This window comes from Tympanuchus pallidicinctus, unplaced genomic scaffold, assembly GCF_026119805.1.
Source record: "Tympanuchus pallidicinctus isolate F22 unplaced genomic scaffold, pur_lepc_1.0 scaffold46, whole genome shotgun sequence".
NCBI lineage: Eukaryota > Metazoa > Chordata > Aves > Galliformes > Phasianidae > Tympanuchus > Tympanuchus pallidicinctus.
In genome coordinates, this window is record NW_026294765.1 from 368,365 (window position 1) to 387,857 (window position 19,493).

General features: G+C 45.9%; 1 protein-coding gene across 7 annotated transcripts in view; it reads right to left on the bottom strand.

Annotated features, from left to right (window-relative positions):
• RFX2 (regulatory factor X2) overlaps positions 1–19,493 on the bottom strand; it is a 55,023-nt gene that overhangs the window by 20,228 nt on the left and 15,302 nt on the right. For 2 of the 7 annotated variants that reach the window (XM_052702654.1, XM_052702653.1), the window contains exons 1-5: positions 12,608–12,740; positions 8,538–8,650; positions 5,743–5,832; positions 4,668–4,744; positions 3,709–3,973 (exon numbers count right to left, since the gene is read on the bottom strand). In XM_052702654.1, the coding sequence (XP_052558614.1) occupies positions 3,709–3,973; positions 4,668–4,744; positions 5,743–5,832; positions 8,538–8,650; positions 12,608–12,680 (618 nt within the window). In that variant the 5' untranslated portion in view covers positions 12,681–12,740. Of the gene's footprint in view, positions 1–3,708; positions 3,974–4,667; positions 4,745–5,742; positions 5,833–8,537; positions 8,651–12,607; positions 12,741–19,493 lie in introns of those variants that run through there. The other 5 variants (XM_052702659.1, XM_052702655.1, XM_052702656.1 and 2 more) reach the window with 4 other exon arrangements.

Below are 19,493 nucleotides of genomic sequence, written 5' to 3' on the forward strand. Positions count from 1 at the left end.
AGCACAAGGTTTCTGCAAATGTGGAAGGATGAAGAAGCAGCTCAGGTTGAGGGACTGGCAGTTTTCTGTCCGTTCCTTCTGTATCCAGTAAACGCTTTCCAAACCCTTTACCTGTGACCTGTTAGAGCAGGCAGGATAAGGCAGCATGCTGTAGAACTTGCAACCAGCACCTCTCTCTTATCAAGTTTGGCATCTATCACCATCTAACATGCATGGTCATGCATGTATCTGGAGGTGCATCCAAAAAGCATCACATCTGCATGATGATCAGTCAGCTTATGGCCTCATTTGCATACAGCTAGCTCCCTATACTCAAGTTTGCACTGATTCCTAGCATTGCAAGGACAAGGGTGGAAAAAAAACCAGCCAGGTACAAAACCAGGCTCTATCAGAGAAGTGAGGTCTAACATCTGAAGCTCAATTCAGTAAAAAAATGTCCAGGTTTTGCCATATCCATGTCTGAATGCAACACTGTCCAAAAACCTCCAGCACAAATTCCTCGGTTTCTGCCCCAAAGAAACATCACTGTGGCACCTCTCAGTAAGTTATCACTGAATTCAAAAAAGGGTCAGCCCAAGCATATGGTTCACTGGATTTTGAGAGAACTTGCATGCCCTGATGCACCATGAGGAACCAAAACCCATCAGCACAGATTGATTGCTGATGCAGCCTTCAGGAAATGAGTCAAAGTGTGAGAGGGAGACACCATTTCCTTCCTCTGTTCAGGGGCAGAGCCAGCTGAGCAGGGCAGTGCCTGTTGAGCAATGTCTCTTATGCAAGCACAGAAGCACCACTTGTCCTTTTGGCATTTTGGTAAGTGTCCAATCCAAACAGCCACCTGACATCTGCAGGAAAAAAAAACAAAAAAAAAGACTGAAAATTTTTAAGCAGTCCTTTATGAAGGAGAGCTTTTTGATAAAAAGAACAGTTCAATAGCTGCCCTATGAGAATAGGTGCTAAATTTCTTGACTATGAAGTCAAAAAGCACCATGTGCCCTGATGAAATGTCATCAGCTCATTAAAGGAGAGCTGTTCTGCTCTCTATACCAAACCAGGATACAGGAAAAAAACTGCAATTGTTTGGAAAAAAAAAGGGAGCTGCCTGGAGTGGTGCAGCAGGTAGAAGACAAGCTGCTTTACAGTCAGTCATTCATTTTGCTACCATGGCTGTACAGACCAGCAGCACCTCTCAGCTACTGCTCACTAACTGCTGGACAAGCAAAACCTGCCCAAGAAAGGACTGGAGTGCATTGGGTAAAGATTGAGTTACTGGGACCAGAAGGAAGACAGTTCTGAGGACCTACCTACAGCAGATCTCAGGGATTTCCCCACTTGGCCCAGTTTAATTTAGATGAAGATTAATAGTGCTCTGGCAGTACAGACACCAAACAGAACTATGTGATGCTTTGATTCAGCCCACTGGGAGAAGATCATCTTCATTCCAGCAGATTTGGAGGATGCTGGGTTTTTTCTTTTTAATATTTGAAGAGTTTATTTTAGTGTGCATACACGCTTTGCCAAACATCTCTCAACCTCCCGAGGCAGCTCTGCTCTTCTTTCATCGCTAATTGTGATCCCTTGTTCCCATCTCACTCCCATTTGAAGATACTCTCCTTGGTTTTCCCTCTGAGGTCTGTTTTGGCTCTGCCACAGTCAGCATCCTCCAAGCCCTCACGATTCCCTGTTCCTTGGCTGTGTTGACACCCAAACCTTTCACACTGCACACCTGAGACCACATGCAAACATTTCTTCCTTGCCTACATTTGCACGAGCTGTAATTGTGTTCTCTCCACAGTTAAGTTCTTAATACTGCCCCAAAACTGCATTTGTTATATTGCAATACCAGGCTTCCCTATTCTCTGTTTAAGCAAAACACTGCAAATAAAAATGTTATTACCCAGTGACATTATCTTGATACTGCCCTTGCCTTCCACTATTTGTCCGCCCATTACTGTGTGAAATTAAAAGCATCTGTCATGGCTCTGAATGGCCCTGGGAGATCTACCTTATCTCCCTGCAGCTCTGGTCTGTGCTGAAAGAACTGAAAGCCACAGATGGACACATCTCTACAGCACCTTCCACACAAGCATCATTCATTAGTTAGCACTCTTAAGCTTATCCACAAGAGCCACAAACACTTCTGAAAGTTCATTCCTACATGCAACAGAGTGACTTTTCTTTCAGATGCATTTTCATAAAGGTCACTTCCTAAATTATTCTTTTTTTTTTCTGAACAGCTTATCTCACGTGATAGACAGCTACAAAATGAATCTGTTCATGAGATGTTTGTACTGACACATCACACTTGGGCTTTTTACACTGCGTCCATCGCCATGGAAATAAAGAAAAAAAAGCAATGTTGTGCAGCTCTGCAAGATGCAGTCCCACGCAGGTGACAGGATCAGCTGCTACTTCCCTCAAAATAACAAGCATGAGCAAAATCAGAGGAAGTTCCAGTGCTGGTTCTTAACTCTGAGTAATTAAAACACATGGACAACTCTCACAAAAGAAATCTGCTCATCCAGTGAATCTGCCCCTTATTCCTACACTTGTCACCACATTTTCTCCTTCACCCTGAGCTAAAGACTGTTCCCCACTGACAGGTATTTCTACCTAAGGCAGAACACATTCACTGTGGGATAAAGGCAACAAATCAAGGCACAACAATCCAAAATCTTTTAAGTCTGTGTTTTAAAATGCTGTGGGACAAGAAAAGGGAGCCTTGTTGGCCAGAGATTCAAGAGAACTCAGTAGCCAGCAGCTCCCATTTTTCACCCTAAGAGTGTCTTTAATGTTTTAAAACCCAGCCACATACACTCAATTGCACCTATGTTTATAATCACACTTACACAGAAATGTATACACACACACCAAGGTCAGGTGAAAAGGAAGGTGAATACTGTCCCAGAACACAAACTCCAACCAAATCTTGGCAACAGTTGCTACTAAGACTTTGTGGATTCTCAGATAAAACTTTGACAGCTTGTAGCCACAGGAAGGCTGCTTTAGGTTAAGCTATCTCTCATAGTCCCACATAGTTGTACAGTTATGCTTCTAAACCTGGCACCTCTGTTGGAAAGACACAATTAAACAATATTAGAGCTTTACACGTTTGGGTAAGAGCAGCATTATCCCTAAAATACATTTTCTGTAACATATGGCAAAGGCAGAATACACAGTGGTGTAGGAGATATATGAAAGCTTTTCAGTCATTGAGGATTTGGAGAAATCAGCTTGACATATCTTTTGCAGTAATTATTCACTGTGTTAGTAATGGACTTTTCAGGTCTCTTTATAATTAAAAATATGTATTGCTTTACTTTGGGATAAGCCTCGTGTTCAGATGTTATTAAAAAATGTTAACATAGACAATTCTTTTGAATTGGAAAACCAAAACATTTTGCTTGGGGAAAGAAAAAACCCCAAACTCTGGGAACATAACTCTTATCTCCTGCTGCATAATTTCAGCGTATGAATGATCAGCTCAAAACATTTGACAAGCTTCTGCCTGCCAGTAAGAGACATCCCAAACTCTGGGGTACGTATCCGTGCAGTACACCAGTGTCTATTCTCTTCCTTGCACTTGCATGACACGTTATACAGACATATACACGGTGATAATGATAGGAGAATTTATTTTCTGCAGGCTTTCAGTTCCCTTGGAACAATTCCGGGCCCCTGAGCTACAACATCTGCAGGGCTACATACCGTTGCTGGAGAGGAGCGTGAAGTATGTGACAGAGAATGTCTAGTGTTTTCCATCCCCCCATGAATGAGATAGGCTCCCGAGCTGGAGAGGATCGGACTTCCCCCAATGTCCATGGTGATGCCCACCATGTTGTGAGAGGGAATGGCTGTAGGAGAGGATGCCGCTGTAGTCACCTGAGCTCCACCTCCCTGCGGTTCGAAATAGGAAGCTGCGCTGCTAGGGGCGTAAATCTGAGCTTCGGTGTTGTAGGAGTAGGCGGCTCGTCTGTCGAAGGAACAACAGGGTTAGGATGTGGAGAGGAGCTTACAGAGCTAATCTGTCAGACAATGGCTTCTGCACCGTGCGCCGTGCTGTAAAAAAGGCCTCGACTCCATTGTCAGAGGGATTTGCTTCAGTGAAATTGAACTCTGCCATAAAAGTCACTTCTGACATCGTTAATCTGTCCTGCGAAGCCCTGAAGCAAAGACCTGCACCCACAGCCTATCCAAGCAGTGTGCCTGCACACAGAGCCCTGAGACCACTTTGCAGCTGTCTCAGCCTAAATGTGGAGGCTGAGAGCTGAGAGAGTGGGCAGCAAGACCCAAGCAGGGGCACAAAGAGGGTCCCAGTACAGAGAGGCAAGAGGAAATCTTACAAAGCCCCTTTCTCCCTATAGAAATCATTCTTTGGTTCCTAAGCCTGCCCCAGCTCTCCACTGCTGAGGACTGGGGAGAGGAAAATACCGGATCATTTCATACCAGGGAGAGCAGGACTCGCTAGAGAACACTCCTTCCATGAGGACAACATCTCTGCCTAAAGCCTAGCACCCACACACACAATGCAGCATGCAGAAAAGTTCTTTCCCTTCCACCTTAGAATGGCAGGCAGTGCCAGGAGCAGTGCTGGACTAGGAGAAACCTGGCAGGACCAAACTGCTTAGACCCAGCGTGGAGTGGTGAACAGAGTAAAAGACTCTTACATGGTTCCATTGGTATAAACAGCTTCTCCTTCCACATACTGGACCTGGGATGGATAGACGTGCTGCACGGATTGCACCTAAAACAAGCATCATAAGCCTGAGTTAGAGACATGTCCCTGCCTAGGAAAAGCGACACAAATTACATACTGCATCCTTAACTTTCAACCTTACCTTGACATCTAGGCTTTCTTCAACAAAAAAAGAAAATCACAACAAAAATAAAACCCCCAATTACCACGCTTGGGAATCCCAAGGGACATATTTATTTTAAAAGTTCAAATTAAAATTAGTAAATAAGTAGTTGCTCCATGAGCAGTGGAAACAATGGAGCTGGGTTTCCTCCACACACGTCTGAGGGCTGCTTCTCTGCTGACTAATAAGGGTGAGATCACACTGCAGCCTTTCCTTCAGAGAGGTTGGCAGTGTCCATCTGCATCCCAGCCCACTTTCTTGTTGGTCTGGGAGATATGTGGTTGCCCTCTGTCAAGTTTTTCTGGAACTGAGCAACCAAATAAAAAACTGCTAGAGGAAAAAGTCAAAGGAGTCAGACACACTGTCCACGTGAGGCAGCACCACATATGCTTGGTTTCTTAGGAAACAAGGGCTGCAAAAGGCAAGGTTCAGATAAATAAAAACACTTGCATGGTTCTCAGTCACCCAAACTTCCTACGAAGCCACATGCAGCCAGTATATTTGTCTGTGTAACTTAAAAAATAATCCCAAACACTTTCCCTCTAAAAATTTTTTTACAGAGAAGTCCTGTTTACTGAATGGCAATTAAAATCAAATATCAAATCTTCAAACGTATGCAAGACACCTGCTGCACTAAAGGTTTTTTCTACACCTTAAATATCTTTAGAGTTTATTGTATTACCAGTCTAAGAAGGAGGGGGAGAGATGGAGAAAACTGTCTCACCAGGTCTCCGGTTGCACACAGCTCTTTAATTAACACTGTGGATCTTTCAAAGGAGATATTTGTCACAGAATCTAATACAGAGTGGGACGTGAGAGATGGGGAGTGTCCAGTCCTGCTGACACAGAGCCCCTGTGTGGGGTCTCCCTGTGGGGACATTACCTGTTGTGGAACCTGCTGAACTCTGGGAACAGAGATTTGCTGCATCTGCGCTCCTTTGGGAGCAGAGCCTGCTGCTTGCACCAGAACCCTCTGCAAAAAGAAGATATATTAACACACACTTATTTCAGCTTGTTGTCACTCTGTAACACAGGTGAGTCAGCTATTCCCTTTCAAAATTTCTGGGAGGCAGGACAACTCCTTACTTGGCATCCCTGTGGTCCCCATCCCTCCAATGTAATCTGCAGTGACACCAGACTGAACTCAGCACCCAGAACTGGGGAGAAGTGGAGACCTACATCCACAATTTCTGAATTTCTCCATGGAAAATAAAAGAATAACAGAAAGCAGCTGATTGACAGGAAAAGTTCAACAGGAGGCATTCAACAGGAGGAGTTCAGCAGGAGGTTCAGGCGCAGCACAACAAGAACTGTTCCTCACGTGTTCACATCTTCCTCCTAAGATTGCAAAGCTACTTCTTTTATTCCTGCTGCACCGAGCCACTTTCTGCCTCCTGTGATATGAAACTACACCCTGCAACAAACTACAGATGTTATGGCTTCCAAATCTAGGATGGCTCTGCACCTTTAGTGGCTTTAGTGCCACCAAGGGCACAAATCTGACTTGTGCTGCCCTGCAGTGCTCACTCCAGAACACTGTCCTCTACCTTTCCCTTGCCCTTTCCATTGCCCCCTTGTTCTTTGCATTACACTCCGCACTCAGTTGGAGGCTGGGCATGTCTTGAAGAGTGCTAAGCACCTTGCAGATCCAGAAAAACAAATGTGGATGGAAAGAAATGATTCAGTGAGGCCCATGGGAACGGAGCCTTGGATACTGGCATGAAAGTAAGAAAGGAAACATTCGAGCCAAATATCTGTATGGCATTTTAAAATGATGAGGACCTTCTCCAAGGAGACAGTCATCCTCTGCAGCTCGAAGCTTTAAAAATACCCAGCAAACTGGGCCAACAGAATAAACAGCTGCAAAACAATCCCGCATGAGTCCTAGAAGAGACCCTGACAATTACTGGCTGTCATATCTCTATTTATGAATTTTAGTCCTCTAATACCCTCCCAGACATGGCCTTAGTAATCAGCCAGAAATTCTGTTCCTGCACAATTACCAGGAATGTGATAATTACACCGTCCCTACATCACCAGCCCCCCATGGAGACCTTCACAAGTCTGGATACATTTGAGATCCTGCAGCTGAGACAGCGATAAGGACACTGACAATTACGTCTGCCATCAGTTTGCCTATTTTATTTCCAAAAGAGGCTGTGGCCAAAGGAACATTAAAAGCCCTTTTTCAAGTCAGACCTTGGCAATGCCAACTGCCTCCAACTCTCACTGAGAATTGTTCCTTTCTCCTACTTCTCATTCATTCTCTGTCTTTGCTTTTACCAAATGACACATCTCTCCTCCTTTGGCACAGCTGCCCAACTCAGCTACTTCTGTAATTCATCACCATCTGCCCGTTACCCCTATCAGCTTCCAACCAAAATAATTAATCATCCCCAACCTGTAAGATGAGGCCATCCTGTTCGTAGAGCCTTCTCTCACACTGAAAGTTAGACCAGCGATCAACAAAACCACAGGCTTCAGCCTCACACCACTCCTGCTGCCAGTAGTTCATTCCTAGCGTTTCCTTTGTCCTGCAGGTGGGAGGGGGAGGCTCTCTGGATGTTCTTGCTCCAAGCTTTCTTCCAAGTTCCTCTGGGTTTTCCTTAATCCATGGAGTTCCACTCAATATGCCGTGTCATTACAACAGCACTAGGAAAGGCTGGATGGGTAATTTCATGATCCAAAGCCAGCAGGTTTTCTAAACTTCGTTAACGTTGTCACAGTCAAATTCACACTACAGACTGATAATCCCTAAGATACTTGATGCTACTGTCCAGCATTCACACCATTATCATACAAATGAGAAACAACATCTGGATAAATGCTGGGAAGGCTGCAGGAAGACGGAGGGCTGGCCAAATGCCGAGTTGCACGATGTGGATGCCCACGTCCTAATGGACAAAGTGCTCCTAACAATTCACTATTTTTAATTGTCACTTCCCATCAGCATCCAATGGCAGCTACTTCTGCTCACTTGGGAGTTGGAGAGAAGGGTGTAGCTCAGCTACACCCACCCATTCTCTTATCCCTTCAGCTTCCTTAAGTGTGATGGAAAGTTCTTCTGACAGTTCCCCAAACGGCACAAAAAGGAACTACAGTGATACTTAACACTTCCCGTTTTGTACTAGGTAGGTTTCATTCATCAATTAATTCATCTCTCCTATCAGGAGACCTTCCAAGAGCATTGTATTCATGCAAATACATCACAAATATCTCCCCTTTCCCTAATTCAACATGTTAGGATCCACCCACAAAAGGAAGAGGCTTCCTTTTGACTCCTCCACCCACACCTGCTTAGCATTCCCCCTCTCTTTTTCTCTTGATCTTGGTAACTTTTCTGCTAGAGATGTCTTTAAGGATAGTTTCATTTTCTGCTGCTTTTACTGACACAACAAATGACAGCAAGATATTATACTGAGAAAACATCAAACAGCCACAAAGTGAGTTCCTTAGGTAGCTGAGATAAAAATCTAAATTCCGGGGTTTAAAAGCAGTGCTAACACAGCTAAGTGTCTCTGGTCTCCATCAACACAATCTCCAAGCAGTTTCTCACCACTGCCTCAACAAAGTGATCAACAAACTCTTTCCCCAAATAAGATCCTGGATTAAAATACATCTACTGGTAGAATTGGTCCCTTCTCCATGGAAACGGCGTTCCAGCTGTGCACACGTTACCTGCTGTGAGGCTGGCACTGGCTGCACCACTGGAGCTTGGGCTGATGCAGAAGGATGAAGGGTCACGGAAGCTGCCGATTCTGATCCACCCTCTGAACTCTGCATGCTCACTGCTGGAGAGAGCAGAAGGGACATCAGCATAGGAAGCACTGTTACACTCACTCACCATAGGCAGAAGATTCAGGAACCGGCATCTAAATGGAGCAAAATCCCAGTGGAAGACCCAGGGGGAGTGATAGGAAGGAAGGTAGCTACCTTCCTACACAGAGGGCTCTTTTTAGTCTTGGATCTAATTTTAATGCGGTATTATATTAAAAAAAAAGAAAGTTGCACAATTGTTCCGCAGAAAGGGGAGGGAAGGAACAGAAAATGCACTTCTAAATATAACAAAAAAGTGGCATTGGAAAATTATTGTGTCATAGCGAGGCATAACTACAGATCCGTAAGAGTAAGAGCATATTTTTAAAGCCATTTATTCTTCCCTTCTGCTTGATCATGGTTACTGTAAAATCTGTATTGCGGTACCTGCCTGGGGCTGCATTCTGAAAGTGGGGTGTCCAACTGGGGCGTTCAGTCACAGCCAGTGATCAAACACGGATGCAGAGAACAAGCAGAGGCTGAGTGCCATTCCAAACCTCCAAGGAACACCTCTGCCCTCAGCCAAGTCCCACATCACTTCATCCTCTCCACGTCCCCCAAAGCAGGACCTAAGCCATCACCCTCCTGCCCTGTGTGCTGCCCACCGTAAGGGAACCGCTGTGAAAGTTCCCATTTAAAATGCTTTCGAGATGTTTCTGCCATCACTTCTGAACCAACAAATTCAGAAACATCCACATTTTGAGCAGTCGTTTCTCCTTCCTCAGTCTTGCTGCTGTGTGCTGCACAGCTTCCGAACAACGGGGTGGAATCCTTTCAAGTTTTATTTTCCTGCTCCTCTCAGTATTTGAACTTCTCCTTCAGCTTCGTGCAATTCAATAAGCAAAAGGGACAACGAGAACTTTAGGGGCACTCTGGACATTGCTGTTGGTGGCGAAAAGAAATTTAAGAATGGTTCTGACAGGGGCAGATGTTGGCATTTCAGGTCTGCAGAAAGGTCTCAAGTATGGCTGCAAGAATCACACTTGTGTGCACTTTTCTGATAGCTCAGAATTACCAGCGCCTCAGCCCTGCTGATACTTTGTCTTCTGGCTTCCACCAGTGACCAAACGAGAGCAGAGAGAGGCAGAAGATGAACTGTCTGCTGCCAAAAGAAATCATCACCATTAGTTTCAGATCTGTTCTAAAACACAGGCTCTGTTACTGATGATAACAAAGCCAGACACAAAGAATCCAATGGCATCTGCAGCTGTACTCCCAGACAAGGTGGACAGACACAGGAGTGCTGGACCCCAAAACACATGTGCAGAACTTACTATTATTTTGTTCATTAGTAAAACATCCTGCATAGAGAATAATTCATTTCCTACTGAAGCCATCCTGTACTTCCTGAGAATTGCAGAGACAGAACCGTGTATTGCCATCTGCTAGCAGTAATTTGTGCTGCTGAGATGCTGACAGTATCAACAGAATTCCTGCACTCCAAGCAACCACTGCATGATGCCCCACATCTCCGTCCACATCCCAAAGACAGCTACCAAAGGAGCAGTGGGAACAGCTTTCTAACAGGAAGGGAAGGATGTCCCAGGCCTTTTCACCCTCCTTCCTGGAAGTTGGGCATGCACAGCACAGAACACACTCATGATGGGTGCTCGGTGTTGGGGCACAGCCCCAATTAGATGCCAGTTCTGCCACCTGTCTGAAGCCTGTGCCTGGGAAAGGACTCCTTGCAGGAAGTTTTGCAGACCTGCTCCTGGCAGTCTTGGAAGCTCAGAAGCTGCCCTGTCATTTCCCTACAGCTCCAGATTTGGTCCCTGTTGGTTGCAGCTGTCCCAGCAAAAGTAACCAACAGAGCTGGAAAAGGTGTCTGGTGCCTCCCAACAGCTGATGGCAGCATAGCAGCCTGGCAGCCCCTTGGGCCGGTGAGTCTGTACAGATGGAGAAACAAATCAGCACTGAACAAAGCCACCAGTGGGTCACAGAGAAGAACAGCAACCACAGCCAACTCCCAATGCTCCAGAGCTCCGTGCAGAGCTAAGAGCAAAACCACAGCTTAGTTATTTCTCCAGTTAGCAGACGGAATCTGACCCTGCAGAAGGAATAAAAGTGCAGTGAGAGAGGCCCCGTGCAACTGTGCATTTCAGGTTCAGGCAAGTCTCAAAGCTGCTCAACCTGACGGTGACATCACGCATGGCATCACAGCAGCGGCTGCAGGAGGCGGTGCAGAAATCTGGATTCCACGTTGCATCATCGCTGAATGAATCAGGCTGCAGGGCTGCTGGGCTCTGGAAACCTTCTGTTTACACCCCAGCTATCTCGGTATCCAAGCAAACAGCAGTGACAGGAAAGGAAATACAGAAAAAGCTAATAACTTCTGGGTGCTATTTCTGGTCCTGCCACCAACTTGCTCTGTGACCTTGAGCAGGATGCTTCCCCTTTCCTATGCTTCAGTTTTCCCACTCCTAAAAAAGCGATCCTGCTCCCCTCTGTAAGGTGTTTTTCAAGCACTGGCCTCAGAGAGCTGTCAAAGACTGAATGTGTTTGAGAAAGACAAGTAGTCATGCTGCAAGCCTGGGGCTCGATAAAACTCCAATTGTTGCTGCTTCATTCATAAATCTCACGGCCTTCATGTAAATAGCCTTGCCTTTGTTAATCTGTCCTGCCCAAACCAGCTCCAAAACGCTGGGAAAACAGAGATAAGGGAGCACTTTGCAATGTTTTCCACATTCCGGTTTGTAGTGAGGGGCATCCAGAAGCTTTGTCCTGCAGCTGGGGTGGAAGCCACCTCCCAGAAGGAGCCACAGGATGGGAGCCCAGCACCCAGCACCGTGGGGTCCCAGCAGCCAGGGCTCAACAGAACGCAGAGGTGAAGAAGAGCTCCAAGTATTTTTCCACGGAACACTTTAATATAAACTATCAGCTCCTGGACGCTCAAACAAAAAAGCTTCACTGCTAAATGCTGAGACCTCAATTGTCTTAATAACCGCTGCTGATTAGAGCCAGAGCAGGGAGCCTGCCCCAGAGAAAGTATTCGGATTGTTTCCCTTTGCTGCTCTGCTCCTCATTCAGGGCTACAGCCCTACAGCTGCCCAGATTTAATAGGACAGGGTGCAAGTGCTGCTCCTCCTGGCCACCCCTCCCTTACTTTCACTGCATGTAAGAGCAGCCTTACTGAAGGCAGGAAGTCCTGGGGTGGGATTGGCACACTGGTGTGATTCTCACGGGTGCAAGCAGTGTGTGAGGTGCACGGATGGCATCTAGGTCTTGCATTTACATAGCTACATTTTTAAGGTGCAAATGTAAAACACAGGAGCTACCTATCCTACACCAGCAAACAGTGAGTGCCTTTTTTTAATCCAGAATAATGGTTCAAGCATCCCAGTGTTGCTTTGAGAATACTAACATGGCTTGTTTCAGTGATTTACATGCTCAGTGGAAGGCAAAACATATTGTGAACCATTTTACAGTGGGGAAAAATTGAATTTGCTTTTCAAAGCTTACTTGGTCATCCTTTGATCTTATTTAAACTCTTTACATTCTTTTATTACATCTTTATTATATTTTTCTCCTGGCAGAATTTTTGAAATGGAATACAACACCATGGCAGAAAGGAGGGGAAGCAAAATGTCTCGGATGAGGTTGTTCTTGTTTGTTGTCTTTAATAAAAACAGTCACCAGTTCTACCTCTGGGACAAATTCTCAGCCATTTATTGTTAAGTTTTACAGTGAACCTCAGCAGATGCCAATGCCTCTGCTGGGTGGTTCCAGTGACTGCAATTGCCATTAGAGAATGGGCTTAGCACTGCCCCTCCATGGAGATTTCTGGACTTCAAATATGGGGCATAAAAATCCACCAGGAAAATAATTGCCTCAAAGCCCAGGAGTCACTAGTAAACCTGAGACTGAAGGACATCCTTCATGTCTTACATTTCAAATGAAGGCAGAAAGAAAAAAGTTCATTTTTCCAGGCAAACCTGCTATCATCATGTCTTCCTTCCTTATTTCTGATGCCACGCTCATTAAACAGGAAGCAAATGCCAAGTGCATTAGCTCTCCAGCTAAAGAAGGGATCCTGAGTTCTCAGCCGCCAGCTGCCCATGTTGTCAGACACATCCTACAGCAGGGACTGAAGATAAAAACCGAAATCAGAATGCAGGCAGCCATGGGAACAGAGATGAGCTTGGCTGCATCGAAACACACAACTAAAATGAAGTGCAGGTAGATGCAACAGAACGGAGGGAAGCCTGAAGGGCCAGATGTGATTGCTACAGGAATTTATAGTAAACTTCACCCAAAATGAATGCACTGGGTAATCTTTGTGCTTCTTTAATATTACCATTAGTTAATGAGATCTGCAGTACCCAACAGCCAGGATGCTGAACTGAGCCCAGTTTCTGCTCCAAGATTTCTTTTGGTTTGCTGGACTTCAGGCTGACCAAGGGGTAAAACAACCAGGGAATCAGAAGCAGTCACTTTTCCACTACAGGATGGTGATACAGCTCTGAGATTTTTGTGGAAATCCCATAATAGTTGGTGCTTTAGCAAAAATCCCAACATGGGAAACACGTAGCAACAGGAAAGTTGTAGCTTAATTAGAAGAAATGAACAATTTCTTACCCATAGCACTGACTTGCTGGATCAAAATTCAAGTCCAAGTTTCTGGTTTTTTTTTCTGTTTGGTTGATTTTGTACATTTTCTGCATACTTTGAAGGGAAGGATTACAATTTAAAAGAGTTATTTGCTTTCTGGAACTTTTTTCAGGTTTAGCTGGCATGGAGCTTGAATAAATAGGAAAAACAGAATGGCAACAACTGGATTCAGAAGAAATAAAAACATTATTTAACCACCAAGTTCTACACAAGCTCTAAAGGTATTTACTCCCCCCGTTTACCTACCAACTTGTCTCTAGACAAAGGATGTAGGGTTTCTGCTTTTACAGATTCACTACTGAGGACCCTCAATAAACTCAGAAGCATTCAAAAATGATAAAAGGAACACAGAAAAGAGCAGATCTTCACTTTCTGTTCTAGCAGATGAACACCAATTCTTGATTTTATCTACCACCTTCTATGTTACATTTATTTTATTTGAGGTTTTCTTCAGGATTTTCCATTCCTCTCAGCATTTTTTGCTTAGTCTCTGTTTAATAATTTGCTCTGAAAAGCCATTAGCTGTGTTTTAACTACAGCACAGAAAGGAACTGTCTTTATTTGGAAAACAACACATTTTTATACTACATGAATAAAAACGTGACCCCCTGAATGATACCAGCACAGAGCAGAATCAAGGCAAATCTTTGTACCAAACCCAGCTCGCTTCCTGCCTCCACGCATCCTTTATTCCTGCAGTGCTTGTCTCCAAAGCATGATATCTCCAAGAAATAACAGGCGTTTCCCCAAAATCCCTATCAGGAAAATATTTTATTTTCCCATTGCCCATTAAACTCAGGGCTGGAGGAACTGCTGCCACGTGGCTCTGAGGACGTGGACAGGCATTTCTCAGTGCCTGCACCCAGCGTTGTGCTTCAGGAAAGTGGAGTTCCAAGGCTGTGAAACCAACCGAAACAGATCACCATGGGGTGGTTGTGCCCATGGTTGGGATTAAAGCTATCAGCTCCTTCACGCACTACAGCAAACACTCAGGGGTGAAGCTCCCAGCACAGCTGTTAGTATTGAGTACCCCTCGTTTGGGCTGGAAGGGACCCCCAGCACCTCCCCTCCAATCCCACTCCCTGCCATGAGCCAGTTAATCCTCCCAGCTCAGGCTGCCCAGGGCCCAATCCATGGCCTCCAGGGATGGGACACCCATGGCTCTCAGCAGCAGTGCCAGGTCCTCACCACCCTCCAATGGAAGAGTTTCCTCCTCACATCCAACCTAAATCTCCCCTTTTTTTGTTTTAAAGCCATTCCCCTCATCCTACCGCTATCAGACCCTGTAAAAAGTTGGTCTCTCTTCTTTTCATAAGTTCCCTCTAAGACCTCCAGATATTATATCCAAAGGAAGGCCGTTCCTTATCCAAAATATTATATAACCAGAAAATGTATACCAGCTCCACTTTGGAGAGCCACAGTATTTCCTTCCTCCCTTTCATCTGCTCTGGGAGCTGTGGAAGATCCTTTCTGCTCAGCGTTCAGAGGAGCAGTTAGGGCTGCACAGAGAAGGGCAGTGAGATTGCCACGAGCAATGATGTTCTCCTTCTTCCATTTGTGTTCCACAGGATGGGAGAGCCCTGCCAAACTCAGCAGCAAAACGGGGCAAAGCTTGGGGCATCCCTGGCTCTGAGCACGAATGTGCCCTCGTCACCTCGAGTAACACAGTGAGTATTCCAGATAAACAGGAGCTGGTATTTGAGCAGCCTCATCTGAAGGGTGTCCTGAACTGCGTGTCATAACCTTTAGCCTTTTAATAAGCAGTGCTAAGTGGAGGGGATGGAAAAGGGAAGGCAAATATGACAAGGAACTTGATAATAAGCCGATTCTGGAAAGGCTGCTTATTAAATTGCTTCAAAATGATATGAACAGAGAAGGCACCAGAGCCTTCCACTGATTAGGTTAAATTAATTTAAAACAGAAGCAACCGCTGCTTGTCTAAGAGCTCTAGTTACCTGGAAACCCAGATAAATCCAAAACACGAGTTTTGAGGGCAGCAGCAGTATGGCTGTTTTTTCAGAAACACGGTCCTCATGGAAAAATACAAATTTGGAAACAGCTTTTATTAGCAGTAGTTAATAATATACTGTTATATAAATATAAACACAGTCTTTAATTGGATTTCATGGAATCAGTCATGTCACATATATATACAGACATATATACATAACTGTTGCATAACAGCAGCTCAGTAACCTTTGCTGTTTCTTTAAAAGTGACTTTCAGTGGCAGGAGAGAGCTGGGAACATCTCAGTGCTGGCTGCTCGAGTGGAGTTTCCTTAAGAGCCAGCTGAGATGGAGCAGCAGAGCTGTGATGGGTTAATGCTGCTGGGAACAGCCTGATTACAAATCTCGTGTGCTCAGAGCTCAGACCTGAGCACCTGCAGAAGAACTCAGTGGTTCCCCCCCCATCCATAAGACTGTCCCTTTTTCGTTTTAGCCCAATGACTTTAACACTCTCTGGGTGTCAAAAGTGAGATTGGAATCCCCCAGGCCTGAACGCATCCCTTCTGGTGTGTAGGAACAGGGAGGCCAGCACCATCCCATTCACTGCTGTGCTGCATTCCACCCCCCAGAACCTTACCTGTGACAGCCCCAGATGCTTGTTCTTAAGGAAAAGTCCCACAGCTCCAGGTTATCAGACTGGCAAAGCCCTGACAAGAAGCGCATGAAAGTCCTTGCATCTTTTCTATGAGCTAGCTAAATCTTGACTTCAGAAAAGTTTTGCTATAGCCATGGAAAACAGTGCTGCCCAAGAGAATTCTGGAGATTGCTGGGCAGTCAGGAGACTTTCACATCTGGAAGGAGGAAAAAAAGGTCACACACTGAACTCTACACCGTGGCCTTTTGGGTACCACCTGCAACATGTGCAGTGAACACGTGGTAAAGCAAGCACAAGTTCTGGGCTCCAATTCATCATCTTCCCATATTTTTAATATGTGCACTGCAGGGTTTCCCAGGGCTGTAGTTCAATAGGGGAAGTGCAGCCTATCAGGCAATACTCCGGCACAACATTGTGAAGGCTGCTCTCTAGGACAAACCTTCAAAGTGCTGTTTTGGACCATAACCCCATCCCAGCTGCTCCCAGGCTGCTCTCAGTACCTGGATGCATTCGTGCTGTCCATTAGTCCCTTTGAGGACTGGATATTGCAATGTGTCTCATTGGATGTGCTTCTGTAGGATCCACTTTTATAGCTGTGGCAGAAAACTATGGAAGACATCCCTTATTTTAAATGAACTCCAAGTGAATCTGGACCTACATGTCCTTTGTTTACTTGCTTAGCCTACAGAATCCTTCAGAAGGTCTCAAGGCTGGCCACCCTTCTGACACATCAAGGCTGAAGTAGGAGATGTGCTGCAGTACTTTGTTTAGAAATGGAGCAGCAGCAGCTGTTCCCATCATGCCCATCTGGTAAGCAGGAGTGACCACTGCCAACGCAGCCCAATATTGCTGTTTATTTACATAGCACCACTCTCGAGCGTTACGATGCTTAACAAAGTTAAGCAGAACAAGCCACAAACATAAACTGTGGCCATTCAGAAAAGAGACGACTTCAAATCAGATTTTAAAGCAGCTGAATTTAGGGGAGAGCTTTCACCATGTGGTGCACAAAAACATGGCACAAGGAAGTAGTTTAAGAAGCCAGAAAGAAGTTGGGCAAGGAGAGGAAACAAAAGCAGTCAAGACTTCATCCTGACCCAGCTCTGACTGCAGCATCTCTCCATCCATGCACAAGATGCTTTGACACGCTGTGCTGGGGGCTGGTGTTACTGGGGCAGAGCACTGCAGTGGGCTGAGCTCTGCTCCTGCCCTGCAGAAAAGAGATCTCACCCTCTGGGCAGTGCCCTGTGCCAGGGTGAAACCTCACATGGAGCAAGGAGGACACAAGGCTGCCAATGAGCCTCTGGGGCAAGCTCTTCTTGGGAGATGGGGTTTGCTTGTCAGTAATTCTCCTCATGCACATACAGTAAAATGCTGCATGTTCAAAACCCACATTGGCCGTGTGCATTTGGGAGGCACAGGCTCTTATGGCAGAGGGGTCCTGAACCCCCAGCTTCTGCCAGCTCATTCACTGCAGCATTCTGTGCATGTTATTGCAGCTCAGGGACAAACAGCTGCGTTCCACAGCAGTGCACTGCTAGCAGTAAGAGGGAGAAGGAGCTGGGCTTTGTCCTATGGACATTTACTGTCCATACAGCTATTGACAAGTGTTCTGCAGACTAAACATGACCCCCGATTGAAGCCACAAGCTGTCTGAAACCATAATTCTTGGAAAAGCTAAGAAAAGGGGAGGCTGCTTCAGATTCCCTAAAGAAAACATTTAGGAATACATACTGGAGTACTGTGCACTTGGAGAATGGCACGGCTGTATTTTTGGTGAGGACAAGAATAGGACAGAATGCGTTCAAGTTGAAAGGGAGAAGATAAAGTCTTCAGTGCATGCTGGCCTAGCAGTTTGTACTTTGCAGCAATCATGTCCACAAAGAAAAAAACCACTGTCTGTTACCAAATGAGGAATAACTGAGTTATAACTTGATCCAACTGAGGAATCCCAGCAGGCAGTGCTTTTGGCCGGGAGATTTGAGTGGGTGGCTTCCCAACAGCCTCCCCAGCCCCCAGCTGCCTCTGCCTGCCCCGAGAGGGGCTCAGATAGCACCGGTCCTGCTCTGTTCTGCCCATCTGCAGCATAAAGCTTCGGTTTTAAAAGCACCCCGAGCGCTGCACTGTAGATCAAGCTGAGAGATTTGAGCCCTTGTGAAACCCTACGAGGGGGGAAGCAAGACGGTTAGATTTCACTCAAGTCCTGAGAACACTTCTGGGTGCTACGGGGGGAGCTGCAGCCCCACTTCAGCTCCACAAAACAGGAGAAAACGAAGGGGCTGCACGGCTGCAGCAAAAGTACGGGATGCACGGCTTGCATGGGAGGAGCAGTCGGCAGATGTTGGGTGACGAAGCGGGCAGGGCGATGTTTGGGGAGCAACACGGGTTGCTAGAGGAGACGGAGCCCGCAGCGGCGGCCGGGCCGCGTTGCTGTGCGACGCAGGGAACACTTCCCAAACCAAACAGTGCCAGCCCCACCGGCCCCAGCGCGCGCCGCCAGCGCACTAAATATGTCAGCGGGTATTTTCAGCAGCCCGGGGAGGATCGACAAATAATGTCTTTGCTATAGTAACTGAGCGGGGGGGCCGCAGGGTGTGGGGTGTTGTGGGTTTTTCTTTCATTTCTTTTCTTTTCTTCTTTTTTTTTTTTTTTAAATTGTTATTACAGAATAAATGGATTGAGAGCCCTGCAGTGGAAACGCACGGAAAAGGAGCTTTTTTGAAAACCTTTCTTTGATTTGTTTTCTCAAATTAAGTTCTTTTAAAGAGAGTGATCACCGCTCGGTCACCACGCCATGACTCCTGCTCCCTGCCCGGTGAAGCCCTGCACAGCACTGCACAGACACCACCCCCAACCACAGCTCCTTCTCCAACTTCTTTTCACTTATTTGTAGATACCTGAACATTTCCCAGCAGAGTTTTCAGTCCCTTTAGAGCAGGTTTGCTTTTCCTTGTGGTACCTGGGGAGCCCAGGCTGCAAGTGGGACACCGGTGTTCAGGAAGCAGTGTGCTTTTTGGGTGTCCTCTGCTTGATGGAGAGGAAAAACTCACCAGCAAGATGTTTTCTTCTAAATTCATGAACAGGGGAAGTTGATTAAATAAATTAACTAAATAATAAGTAAATTAACTATTTCCCTTCTTTTTGAAGCAATGAACCATAAGCAAAGATTTATAAAATCTCACAGGATTTTAAGGGAGAGCTCTCCCTCTATGGAAGCGAAGAATAGAGGCTGGCTTCTATTGGGCTGGTGGAAACGGGCCATTGTCCTGGGCACAGCGGTACAATCCAAAACATAAAAGTTCTGCTGTGCTTGCTAATCATCACTAAGGCCATACGCTGCTGTCACAAGCTTGCTAATTCAATAGGAGCAGAATTTGGGCAGAACGTATCCCTTTAACCTTCAAATCTCAGCTTAGACACTGACATCCCATCAGCTCACCTTCACAGCACCTACCAACAAGGCTCATCACTGCAGCTGGTGGCTTCCAAGCGCAGGGTGCTCTCAGCATTCCTTCTGGAGCACGTTCACTTGTCTGCTCCTGGCACGGCCTTCCAGGGCACCGCAACAGCACTGCACTACGGCACTCACCTCGCCAAGGCAGATGCCA